Source organism: Canis aureus, chromosome 25 (assembly GCF_053574225.1).
Source record: "Canis aureus isolate CA01 chromosome 25, VMU_Caureus_v.1.0, whole genome shotgun sequence".
Lineage (NCBI taxonomy): Eukaryota > Metazoa > Chordata > Mammalia > Carnivora > Canidae > Canis > Canis aureus.
Window position 1 is genome coordinate 34,449,045 of NC_135635.1, and position 13,435 is coordinate 34,462,479.

At 42.0% G+C, this 13,435-nt stretch overlaps 1 protein-coding gene and 1 long non-coding RNA gene across 2 annotated transcripts in view; one reads left to right on the plus strand and one right to left on the minus strand.

The window, feature by feature from the left end:
* The window catches only part of CREBL2 (cAMP responsive element binding protein like 2), a 27,242-nt gene extending 16,494 nt beyond the window's left edge, over positions 1-10,748 (minus strand). The window contains exon 1 of the mRNA XM_077871019.1: positions 10,409-10,748. Within this exon, the coding sequence (XP_077727145.1) occupies positions 10,409-10,423 (15 nt within the window). The 5' untranslated portion in view covers positions 10,424-10,748. The remainder of the gene's footprint in view (positions 1-10,408) is intronic.
* LOC144297208 (uncharacterized) lies at positions 9,648-12,183 on the plus strand. The gene is made up of 2 exons (XR_013364290.1): positions 9,648-11,307; positions 11,954-12,183. It is a non-coding gene; the product is annotated as an uncharacterized LOC144297208 (long non-coding RNA).
* Positions 12,184-13,435: the final 1,252 nt, after the last annotated feature.

The window sequence follows — 13,435 nt, forward strand, 5'->3', positions numbered from 1 at the left end:
AAATATATGAATCTTAAGCAGAAAGAATAGAAGAAAGAGAAGAATCAAGGTGGCATGGAGACACAAGCTTATGAAGAGAAAGAATCACAGAGGGGAGGGGATAAGCATAAGGGTTTTTTAATCTGTGAGTTTAAAAAGGCCGAGAATTAACATACAACTATGGATTTAGCCAAGAGGGAGTTCCTGATAATTCTAAATGTAACCATTACAGAGAAAGAACAGAACCTAGTCTGCAAAGGTCTGAGTATTTATGGCACAGGCTTCCCAGTCAACAAGTTTAACTTCATAGAAAGAGGAGTTGTGCGCTATCTAGGAGCTTCTTAAAATAAGGAAGACCCTGGGGTCCAGATTAAATACTATTCCAGATTCTTGGCTCATTCTACTTCTAGCTTTTTAGGAGCTAACAACAAACACTTAAATTCAAGGCGAAATCAGGGTGTGCAGGGATAGAGCTATGGACAAAGTCTTGAATTAAACACTTTACATATTATGTTATTTCACACCATTTCAGGTGAGGAATTAGCATCATGCTCATCTTTTTCAGGTAAAGATGGGAAAATTAATTCCTTTATTCAACAGCCATATATTGAACATACACCATGCCCCAAACACTGTGAAACTCCAGGAATGTTAGTGTAAGAAGATGAGGTCCGAAACTGTAAGGTTTATAGACTCATGAAACACAGCAGACATGAAATAAACAGTAACATCATAAAGGGCAGGACATGGGTGTACACAAGAGTGCTGGTGATGGAGGGATGCATACACACACACACACACACACACACACACAGATGCACAGTGATCTCTTTATAGATGACAAAATTTTAGTCCAGAGAATTTCAGTATCAGAGCAGAGTCTAGAACCTAAGACCCCTTGTTTGCATCACAGCAACTTGTCACAAAGTAACTCACTATCATCAAGTATGACAATTCCCCCAACTTCATGGTGGGACTGACTTGATCATATCATGCCCTGAAGAGGCCCTAAAACTGACAATGCTTTATATGCACTGCTATATTAATACTATACAGTCACTCACTTACTCCATCCAGCTCACTGGGACATTAGGCACTTGCTGGCACTTTTCATTTTATGCTTCCTTGAAACTTCCCTCTACTGTTGCGGCCCTCCATGCCCACCAACTGAAGTCAAGCCAATCTGTTCCTTTATAAAATCTGACTTAGCTCTTCCTCTTTACTCCTACTATCTGTATTAGTCTGATCCCCCCTCACAGATTGCTACAACAGGTTCTCAGTGGGTCTTCCTACCATCTCTCCTTTTCCATTCCCACTTCTAGCTAATCCATCTTGCAAAGAGCTGCCAAAGAGTTAACCTTTCTTCTCAGCTTATTAAAATAACTTCGCTGTATTTTCCTTCACTGTAAAACAAAACAAAACAAAACAAAACAAAACAAACACAAAAGGTAGTATCTGATCATTACAGAAAGAATAAACTGTAACGGCCCTTTGGCCATGTTACAGCTGAAGAGAAGACCTCTGACTCAGCACTGCTTACTAGGTCACCATATCCAGTATATCAGTTTGCTGTGGCTGCTGTGACAATTACTACAAACTTAGTGGTGATTAAAACAACAGAAATGTATTCTTTCTGTTCTGGAAGCCAGAAGTTTGGCAGGATTGCACTCCCTCTGGAGACCGAAAGGGAGAATCCATCCTTTGTCTCTTCCAACCTCTAGTAGCTATCAGTGTGTCTTGATTGGTGGCCATAGCAATCCAGTCTCTACCTCTGTGGTCACACTGCCACCACATCTGTCTGCCAAATCTCCCTCCGCCTCACTCTTATGAGGACACTTGTCATTCAATTTAGGGTCCACCCAAATAATCCATGATAAATTTTTCCTCAAAATCACTAACTTAATCACTTTTTTTCCCCAATAAGGTAATATTCACTTTTACCACATAAGGTGATATTCACAGGTTCCAGGGATTAGGACACATATATCTTTCTAGAGACCACCATTCAGCCCACTACATCCAGCCTCCCACTCACCAACCCAATCCTCTCTTTCATTACTTCCAATGCGGGAATCATATCAAGTCATGCCCCTCTAGGACTTTACCTCATCCCCTGCATTCCCATCTATCCTCACCATTTCTCTGTGACCACCATCCAGGATGGGAAATGTTATGCTTTCTTTGGTTAGAGTCAGCTCTAGCCCTCTTTCTTTGATAATCACCTTCCTATCCCTGACGATCACCCTCTCTCCATATGCTATTTTCTTCTCCAAATGTCTGGAACATATAATATAGTGAACACACTGAATTTATATGTTTTATTGGAGTTTTTTGGTGGCCTCACAGATTTAAGTTCTATCACCTCTAAGCAACGTGAGCTCCTCGGGCACAAAAGCTGTGTTTTCTACTTCCAATAAATTAGGAATATTCTGAAACTGACTTGTTGGTATCACGACCAACTTACAGAAGTTGTAAAAAAAAAAAAAAAAAAAGAAAGAAAGAAAGAAAGAAAAAAGGTCCCTCGTACAGGATATAAAATCTGAAAAACCAGTTAAGAACTCTTTAACTATTTTATTACCCTCTTTGCACTTATTTATATCCTAATGCTCTGATTCTTAAGGCAACTCATAAAAGTTTCAAACTATTAATTCTAAGAGAATTACTGCATTTACACGAAGTGGTAGGTAGCAACAGCCAAACCTAGAAAAAAAAAAGAGCAGGAGGGCTTGTTTCACTCTTTTTAAAAACATGAAAAGTTATCTCCAACTGATTAAAGAAAAATAAGATAGAGATGAATGTGCCCAGCTAGTGCTCTTTACCACTTTAAAGAAAAAACAAGTAGCTACATTTTCATTTGGTGTTATGACTCCTAAAACTTCCTTCACAGCTGTGGGTTAGGCCTTTTATTTACCAGATCTTCAGAAAGAAAGTCTAATCACATCTTCCTGCTGCTAACCTTTCTGCCAGTTTTTCTAGTCAACGGAAGGAGGAAGAAGATAAAGTAGGCCTCTCTGAACTTAGAGTTAACTCCTGCCTCTCCTCTCCCAACACCTATGCCTGTCCCCAGTCCCCAGCTATGATTGTTCGCAGCTAAATATAATACTGTATATATTTTAGCTATGCCTTAAAACTGTTACAAACTGACTCCGTAAGAGTGGTGTATACCTGCCTTTACTTCTTTCCTGTCCAGCTCTTTCTCAACTGCTACATTTTGGCTTCTATCCTATCACTCTAGGGAAAATTCTCTTGCTAGGTTCATAAACAATCTCCTATTTTCCAAGTGCAATGGATACTTTTTCACTGTTGATCTCTTTTGTAGCATCTCATATTGTTGACTAAATTCCCTCTTTAAAAATTCTCTGGTCGGACAGCCCCGGTGGCGCAGTGGTTTAGCGCCGCCTGCAGCCCAGGGCGTGATCCTGGACACTCTGGAGACCCTGGATGGAGTCCCACATCAGGCTCTCTGCATGGAGCCTGCTTCTCCCTCTGCCTGGGTCTCTGTCATTCTCTCTCTGCGTCTCTATGAATAAATAAAATCTTAAAAAAAAAAAAAAATCTCGGGCAGCCCCAGTGGCGCAGTGGTTTAGCGCCGCCTGCAGCCCAGGGCGTGATCCTGGAGACCCTGGATCGAGTCCCACGTCAGGCTCTCTGTATGGTGCCTGCTTCTCCCTCTGCCTGTGTCTCTGCCTCTCTCTCTCTGTCTCTATGAATAAATAAATAAAATCTTTTTAAAAAAATTCTCTGGTCCCTTAGACAGCATAATAGCCCCTTTTTTCCCCCTTGTACTTTTTTTTTTTTTTTATCACTAATCTCTCCTTTCCCATTTACGTTGCTAAGTCCTATTCCTCGGCCTCTTCTGATCATTTTACTGTCTTCCAGGGTTCTGTCTTTCTAGCTCTTTCTTCTGTCCACACTCTTCTCCTTGAAGGATTTTATTCATGCTCTATCAACCACAACCCAAACTCTCAATCTGGTCTTCAGCTCAGGTCTTTTTTATGAGCAATCTAACAAAGCTGGGGAGGAGTCAGAAAGGACTAGCATTTACTGAGAACCCATGAGATATATACTAAGTTCTTGTGATTTGGGCTCACATATATACAACTGACTATTGAATAACATGGGAGTGATGGGTGTCAGCCCCCGAGTAGTCAAAAAACCACCTGTAACTTTTCATTCCCCCAAAAATTGACTACTAGTAGTCTAACGTTGACTGGAAGCCTAACTAATAACATTAACAGTCAATTAACACATATTTTGTATGCTATATGTATTACAGAATTTTACAATAAAGCTAGAGAAAAGAAAATATTAAAATCATAAGGATGAAAAATATATTTACAGTACTGTACTATATATATGTACTTTAAAAATCCACCTGTAAGTGGATTTGTGCAGTTCAAACCTGTGGTGCTCAAGAGTCAACTGATTTTTTTTTAAAATAAGTTCTACGCTCAATGTAGAGCTTGAACATATGACCCAAGATCAAGAGTCACATGGTCTACCGACTGAGCCGGCCAGATACCTCAAGGGTCAACTGTTCTTATATTTAATTCTAATTTGTCCAAAATCATAACAGCTTGAAAAGTGGTAGAAAGAAGACTTGAACTCTGGTTTTATGCCAAAATCCACGTTCTTACCTAACTGGACCATCTGCCTCTTATCTTATTGCAGTTCCTACATCTTTACCCCAAATCATTCTCCAGATAGCCATTAGCATTTTTTCTGTCAAAAACCCAAATTCGATAGTTACCTCTGCATTATTTTTTTAAAGACCTTATTTATTCATGAGAGACACAGAGAGAGAAGTAGAGACACAGGCAGAGGGAGAAGCAGGCTCCATGCAGGGAGCCCGATGTGGGACTCAATCCCAAATCCCAGGATCATGCCCTGAGTCAAAGGCAGACGCTTAACCACTGAGCCACCCAGGGATCCCTACCTCTGCTTTAAAATCATTCAATGGCTCCCCAACATCTATGGCCTTGGTTTTCAACCTTCGGTAAGCATATGAGCCACTCAAGTGGGGAGCCTAATTAAAATTCAATTTCCCAAGCCCCAGTCTCAAGATTCTGGGTCAGCAGGTGTTTTCTTTATTCCACACTTTAAAAATACTGACCAAAATTTGTTAGCTTAACTTGCCAAGCATATCGTGATCTGGCCTCTGCTTACTTTTCCATCTTTGTCTCTGCCCACACCTCTACTTGTGTTTTATGTTTTAGCTCAGGGGTCAGCAATCCATAGCCCTGATGGCATGCAAAGCCCAGCCCCTTCCCTGTTTTGGTAAATAAAGTTTTATTAGAACACAGCCACACCTCATCATTAAGTTCTGCCTATAGTTACTTTTGTGCTAAATTGGCAGAATTGAATAATTGCAACAGAGATCATATGGCCAGCAAATAATTACTATCTGGCCCTTTACCAAAAATATGCCAATTCCTGCACTAACTTATAGCATAATACTTATTATCCAGTGCAATATGCTTTAGTACAAGATTTTCCTTCTTTCCCATTTTCTAGGGAACTCCTATTCTTCCTCACAGATTCACTCCTACTGTGTGAACCCATGTGCGACATGCCTAGACAGGCATCCATTCATACCACTCCAAAAGCACTTTGCCTCTAGTGCCCTAATTTTTTTTAACCTCACTATATTGTAATGATTTTTCTATAGGTCTACTTAGCCCACTGAAATGTAAGCTCCCAAGAATAGTTATAAACTTTTTACCTTTGTATCTCTCTTGCACAATGCATGTACATATTAGGTGTTCAACAAGTATTTAATGAATTAATGAATGAATAAACTTTTCTGAAAACCTTAAAAGAGTTAATTAATCATTCTGAATAAGGATAAGTAAACTTAGATTTCAACTGGTTTCTGTAGTATTAAAATTACTCTTTAGGGTTAAACTATCTTTTGAGGTGCCCTATGTAAAATGTGCATGTAACCTAAACAGCAAAGGAAGGTACATTAAATCTGTCAGAGATTTGTTTGGTAGACTGGCTCTTCTGTGTTAGTCCTGTGGTTAGCACTGATGAAGAGGAGGACAGGAAAGGCAGAAAATGTCTGAGTTTTGTGGCACTGCTCAAGGTGGCAGCCCCAACTATGGCAAAGGATGGATAAAGGATCAATAGGAGGGATTTCAAGGGCCAAAGGCAGGTCTGGGAATGTCAAAGACATTTTTTGGCCAAGTTAAAATTTTTGTGAGAATCAATGCTACCCCGAACAGTTGAATGCAACAGAAGACCCTATCTTCTTACATAAGAGGTAAGGAAGGTGTAAGAAACCTTATTTTCAGATAATCGTGTGTCCTACAGGTAAATTGAAGTCTGTGAAGTCTATTAAGGAAACAGCATCCATATTAGTATACTATCCATATAGTATAGTATATTAGTATGATTAGACAGTGTCTGGCCCACTTTCTTGTCAGTCGCTGAACTGAAACTTGATGCCCTACACTGTCAGGCAATACAGTATGGTAGTCTACTGTCAGCTTATCCTGTGGCAGGAATGCATCTGGTCTAGGATATTTCCATTTATATCAGTCATTGATTCAATAAACATAAAAGTCATATATAAAATTAAAAAAATAAGAATCTTCTGCCTATGATCAAAGCCTCTGAAAATAACACACTTTTATTTTCTTTGTAATTGAATGCAGCAAGTCAGGAAGAAGCAGCTTTTGTAAAAACAAGCACTTTTTCCTAGTGGTAGACATGCAGGTAGGCTCAGGAGACTACCTTTCTCACACAATCTGACAGTTCAATGCACAGCTTAAGTTCATTTCATGCCCCATCCCATTGCCCCTTCCCATCTCGGGGCATGGTTAGGAGCAAAGGGTAGTGTAGGATAAATAAGCATTGCTGCAAATGTTGCGAATAGCATGCAATTAAGAATTAATAAAAAAAAAGAATAAAATGAGCATCTCAAGTACCTACTGCATTGTGCTAAGACCAAAGAAGTCACTCTTAAGTAACAATAATATTTTTTGTGTTTACTATGTGTTAGACTCTGTACTCAGTGCTTTATAATAATGCATTATCTCTAATCCTCAACAAAGCCTATGAAAATGGTATTGACAATTTAATAGATAAAATGGAAACTCAGAAACGTTAATTAACTCAGCCAAGGTTGTTCCTTCCCATCTAGCCTAGTAGAGATCTACTCAGTGTTTGAGCTCTGCTACTTAGCACTTTCTCAAGCCCCTACTTTCAGATGCCCATCTAGCTCTTGCTTTATTTTTGCCATTTGCCATTGTCTATATACTCTGCCTGGGGGGCTCAATGGAGCACACTGATTAATAAAGCCTGGGTACATCAGGGCAATCTCCTTAATATTACTCTGCTCCAACTTAATTCAATCACTATTAAAGAGTACTCTATGCTGTATCAGGCACATTGCTAGATGGTAGAAAGGCAAAGCTTCATTTTCATTCAAATCTGTGTGACTCTGACTCCAGAAAGCTAGATGACAGAATGTGGAGAGCTCCTGGCAAACTCATTCATCACTACTGATGAAAACAACTCAGAAGGGATACCTGGATGGCTCAGTGGTTGAGTGTCTGCTTTTAGCTAGGGACCTGGTCCCGAATCCCACATCAGGCTCCTCACAGGGAGCCTGCTTCTCCCTCTGCCTATCTCTCTCTCTCTCTTTCTCTCTCTCATGAATAAATAAAATCTTAAAAAAAAAATCAGGATATTGAATCCTTATAAAGGGAGGTCCTCATATCATCATCTGTTTCCCAACCTGCTCATTCAAATACTGTCTCTCTATAACTGCCACTCCTGACCACTGCATCCTCTTTCTATTCCCCTGGCCTTGCTGTCAACTAATTTGGCACCCTTTTTTCTCTCCCACCATACTTTATTCATTTATTTTTAAAAAATATGTATATATTTTTTATTCATGAGAGGCACAGAGAGAGTGAGAGAGGCAGAGACACAGGCAGAGGGAGAAACCCTCTGCAGAGAGCCCTCTGCAGCCTCCCTGCAGGGGGCCCAATGCGGGACTGGATCCTGGATCACGCCCTGAGCCAAAGGCAGACGCTCAGCCACTGAGCCACTCAGGTGTCCCCCCACCATACTTTATGCTCAGCCACCAGAATCCCAAACTCCAACTCTCACCTCCTCTTACTCAGGAGAAAATGGAACCTGAGACTCCATTACCTATACATAATGTGAAGAGAAAATGTGGGGGATCCCTTGGTGGCTCAGCGGTTTAGCGCCTGCCTTCGGCCCAGGGCATAATCCTGGAGGCCAGGGATCGAGTCCCACATTGGGCTCCCTGCATGGAGCCTGGTTCTCCCTCTGCCTGTGTCTCTGCCTCTCTCTCTCTCTCTCTGTGTCTCTCTCTCATGAATAAATAAATATCTTAAAAAAAAAAAAAAAGAAAATGTGTTTTGTGTGTGAGTATGTATGTGTATGCTAGCAGGACAATGTAATTCTGCAGGACTCCAACAACTAGAGCACAGAGAAAGGCAGGATTGGGAGCTGCCAAAGACTTAAGGGCTGTTTCATAATGCCCGGTGCCGGAAGAGTAGTTCCGATTTTGCTGTACATGGCATTTAAGTATTACTCATTCACAACTATGACATGTATTCAAAGTGAAAGTAGTGTATTCACAGAAGCACTGTCCATCCAGAGACATGTGGAGTGGATTTTCTTTCCCATAATCATTAAAGATTTAAGTAACTGCTGGTTTCTAAAAATAATCAATTAAAAAGAATGAGAACTGAGTTCATTTTGCATTACTTGTGAACCCTATAGGAAGTAAGTTATGGATCGTCTACACCCCAAGATTTACCTTCATTCTTTTAGGGAAAACAATAAAATTTTATACTCTCCACTACAGTTTGCTAGCTTTAGAAATGACTCCTATGTGATTTGACAGGTAAGAAAAATAGCTCAAAATCGTATGTATTTTTCTTGGAGTTGAGACTACTGAAGATTTTGAGAGTTATTAAATGTTTCAAAAGTCTGAACTAAAGATTTTGTAGAATTTATTGCCTCAAATTAAGGAAATTAAAGAACAATGTTATTTTAGCATCCTTAAGGAGCCATAACATTATTTTCTGCAAAACGATAATGGATACAGTATTCAGATTTGCTTTCAAAATTAATAATACTGAACAATCAAGCTAACAAGGCATTCATGGAAAAATTATTTTCTGATGTCTGGAAAACTTTCAGAACTTCCCCTTTCTGTCTTGGAAACACAACTTCCTGTTGGGGTTTGCTACTTCACAAACAATCTGTTTCTCCAGGTGAGTCTCAATTCCAGACTATTGCATTGGGCTTTCCCTTCCGTCTAATCATTTTTCTTAGAGCCTTCTGTAAGAGCAGGAAGAGGGAGTTAATGTAGAATAAAGCAGGCAGCACAGAAAAGCTAGAAAATTTTTTTCATTCTAAGGGTGGGTGAAACAAAAACGTGACAGCTGCAAAGTGTTAATGGTAAGGTGGGAGGGGGAAAGGGCACCCAAAGAAAGAAAAAAAGCTAGCACAAGCAGTATGCCAGAGACTGAAAAGGAAGACCTCTGAAAGGCATAAAGGAGTGACTTTCTACTTCAAAAATTGGTAAAGTCTAGAAGTCAGACTCCTTTAAAAAAAAAAAAGTCCAATTTTCTAAACATTCTAAAACATCAATAAGCTGATCATCCCTATCTTCATGAAATAAAACTAGATAACACTAACGTAGATAGACATAGGGCAGAGATACGTTATATACACAAACTACATGAATCAGCCAAGAATGAACAACGCCTGTTAGAATCACAGGGACAAGTGATTTGGATTGCGATAGGGGAATGGTGGTAGGATATTAAGACAGATTAACAAGAAGGAATTCACTACTTTTCTTAGGGAAGGCTTTCTAGAGGAGGTTAGATTCTGGACGAATAGCAACAGGAGCTTAGCAGAGTGTTCCAACCAACCAACCACAGGAAAATAGCTCAGAGGGGGAGTGAACTGATTATATGAATGGGGCATTGAGTAAGGGAGGCTGCGAGAAGAAAGGGGAACCTTCAAGGGGAATAGGGCTGGTTCAGGGTGCCCTAATTAAGGTCTCCAAACTGGGGAAAGTCTGGAAGGGGGTCAGGGGAAGGCAAAAAGAAAGGCACGGTAAGTTTCTTCACTCGTTTTGCTGGGCAAGTCAAGGACGAGGGTTGGCACTACCTGGAAAAGCTGACAAACAGGCTTGCCCTGGGAGGGAGAAATTTCCAGAGAGGGCCCCTTCTGGAAAGACGCAGCGCCCCGTCCCCTGAATTCCTGGCTGGGTACCACGGGGGTAATAGCCGGAGGCTCCGGGATGTCTAAGGCAGGTGTTTGCTGGGTGTTGGCGTGGCTACCAGGCTGAGGTTCAGCGGCGGGTCTAGCCCTTAGCGACAAGCAGGAGGCGGCGGCGGCGGCGGCAGCTGCGCGTGCAAACCACAGGACTTACCTTACTGTCATCCATCTCCGCGGACAGGCCGGCCTGGCCAGGCGCTCCCTCCCCCTGCCCTCCCCCGGCTCAGCCGGCCTGGCCCGGCCCGGCCCCCGCCCCGGGGGAAGAAGGGGATATGGTTCTGACTGTCTCCTCCTCTCGCCTAACAGTTCGCTTCCCTGATGCCACAGTCACGGGGACGAGGGACCAGTTCAGGAATGACAGAGCGGACCCTGGAGGCGGCCCAAAACGCCTCCTTTCGCCGCCGCCGCCTCCTCCTCCCCCTCCATGACAGTCTCTGGGTGTGTTTACAGACGCCCTGGAGAGCGGCCAGGACCGGAGAGTGGGCGGGAACACTGCACGCGGAATGGCCTCTTCGGGTGCCGTAGTCGACGGCATTCTGGGGATTGTAGTTTTCTCTAACGCACTCTCTGCGGGGCTGACTACGAAGAAAACTACAATGTCCACACACCCTCAGCCAGGCGTCTGTTTTCCTCGGGCCTGCGAGCGGTGCGGGGGAGGGGCCAGCCGGGAGGCCAGACTACGTCTCCAACGGGGCGCTGGGTTGGACCAGCCGCGCTCTGGGCACCGGTGGGACGAGCTTGGGGCCCCGTGGAAGCCCTCGGGAGGGAGGAACCCTGGGAGCAGGCCCTCCTCCGGGAGGCCGAGGAGACCCTGAAGCTTCTTCATAAAAAGAGGAAAGGAAACTAATAGCGTGCAGGGCTGCAGCTGCTTTAGGGAACAATTTGGCAGTGCCTCACCGTATTAGACGTAAAGTTACGACATAGCCGGCAATTCCAAAGAAATGAAAACTTGCACACCAGTGTTCTCTCTTAGAGGCCTTATCCATAATAGTCCAAAAGTGGAGACAACCCCAATGTCCATCAGCGGATGAATGGATCCGACGAATGTGGTATGTATGTGCAAAGGAATGTTATTAGACCATAAAAATGAAGTGGAAAAACAAACAAACAAACGAAGTGCTGATACGTGCTACCGTGTGGATGAGCCTTGACAACGTGCAAAATGAAGAGCCTCATATTGTAGATTCCATTTATAATGGAAGGTCCAGAATAGGTAATTTAAAGAGACCAACGGTTAGCTAGGGGTTGACAGGGGCTAGGGTTGGGAACCGCAAGGAGGTGGGGCAGGTGTGGGGAGGCATCGTTAGTGGGCGCCGGTGTGTTTGGTTTTTAAGGTGATGAGAATGTTCAAAAATTAAGGGCATCTAGCTGGCTTAGTGGGTGGGGCATGGGACTCCATCTCGAGTTGTGAGTTTGAGCCCCACATTTGGGTTTAGCAATTACTTAAAAATAAAATCTTTTAAAGAAAGAAAATGTTCTAAAATTGATTGGGCAGCGGCTGCACAACTCTGTGAATATTCTTAAAACCACTGAATTGTGCGGCGCCTGGCCTGGCCGGCTCAGTCAGTGGATTGTGGGACTCCTGATCGTGGGGTCTTGAGTTCAAACCCTAAGTTGGGGATAGAGCTGACTTTAACAAGACAAAACAAGAAAAACCCCTACACTGAATTATACATCTTATTTTATTATTTGTTTTTAGAGAGAGAGCAAGAGGGGCAGAGGCGGAGAGAGAATCCAAAGCAGACCCTGTGCTGAACACAGAGTCTGACGTTGGGCTGGATCCCACAACCCTGAGATCCTGACCTGACCCAAAACCAGAGTCAGGCATTTGACCAACTGGGCCATCCAGGCATCCCCTGAATAGTACATTTTAAGTGAGTGAATTTTATAGTATGTGACTTATATCTCAATAAAATCATTAAAAAATAACTAAGAGTGTCTTTGCATCCTCCTGATTTAATAAAGTCGGTGGCTCTTTGTTAGTTTAGCCTAATTAAACCATGGAAAATTTGATAAAAATTCATTAATGTTCCTTAATGTTATTCTGAAGAACTCACTGACCCAGTCCTTTTCAAAGACTCCTAAAACCCTTCCAAAATTCCATTGGAGTTCCCTGATTTAGCAATAAATATACAGAACACTCACATTTGATTTTAGGATAAACAAGTAACTTTTTAGTATAAGTATGTCCCATACAATATTTAAGACACACTTACTAAACAAAGCATTTGTTGTTTATCTGAAAATCAAATTTAACTGGGTACCTTCTATTTTATCTTTCAATTCCAAGTTGAGGAAGGGCAATAGAGAGAGGTATGCCTTGTTTTACTGTACTTCACTTTATTGTGCTTTTTACAAATGGAAGGTTTGTGGCAACCCTGCCTTGAGCAAGTCTATTAATGCCCTTTTCCCAAATAGCATTTTCTCACTTTGTGTCTCTGTGTCACAGTTTAGTAATTCTTACAATATTTCTTTTTTTTTTTTTTTAAGATTTATTTATTTATTTGAGAGAGAGAAAGAAGCAGACCCCCACTGAGCACGGAGCCCAATGCCGCTGCCATGGGCTTGATCTCACAACTGTGAGATCATGACCTGAGCGGAAACCAAGAGTTGGGCGCTTAATCAACTGAGCTCCCCGAGTGTCCCAATTCTCACAACATTTGAAAATTTTTCGTTATTATTATGTTTGTTATGGTGATCTGTGATTAGTGATTATGGCTTGCTGAAAGCTCAAATGATGGTTAGCATTTTTTAGCAATAAAGATTTTTACGTTAAGGTAGGTACACTTTTTCTTTTTAAGGAATAATGCTATTCCACACTTAATAGACTGCAGAACAGTGAAAAAATAACTTTAACATGCACTTGGAAACAAAAAAATTCATTCAGCTTGCTTTATTGTAGTGGTCTGAGAACTGAACCCATGATATCTCCGAGTTATGCCCGTAACAGGAAAGTTGAGTCATCTCTGATCTATATAATGCTTCAGAGGAACTAAAGGAGGTCACTTCCTCCAAATAAAAACCATGTAGCCAGTTCTTGAGGCTGGTAATGGGTCTGGCATGCTGGGGTTTCAGCAGCTTGGCCCACCCTTAACCCCCAAACTGCATTCTTGGAGGTCTCAGAGACAGCTAGCCACATCCTCTCTGATGATCAGGGGAGCAAAAGTCTGTGCTCACTGGA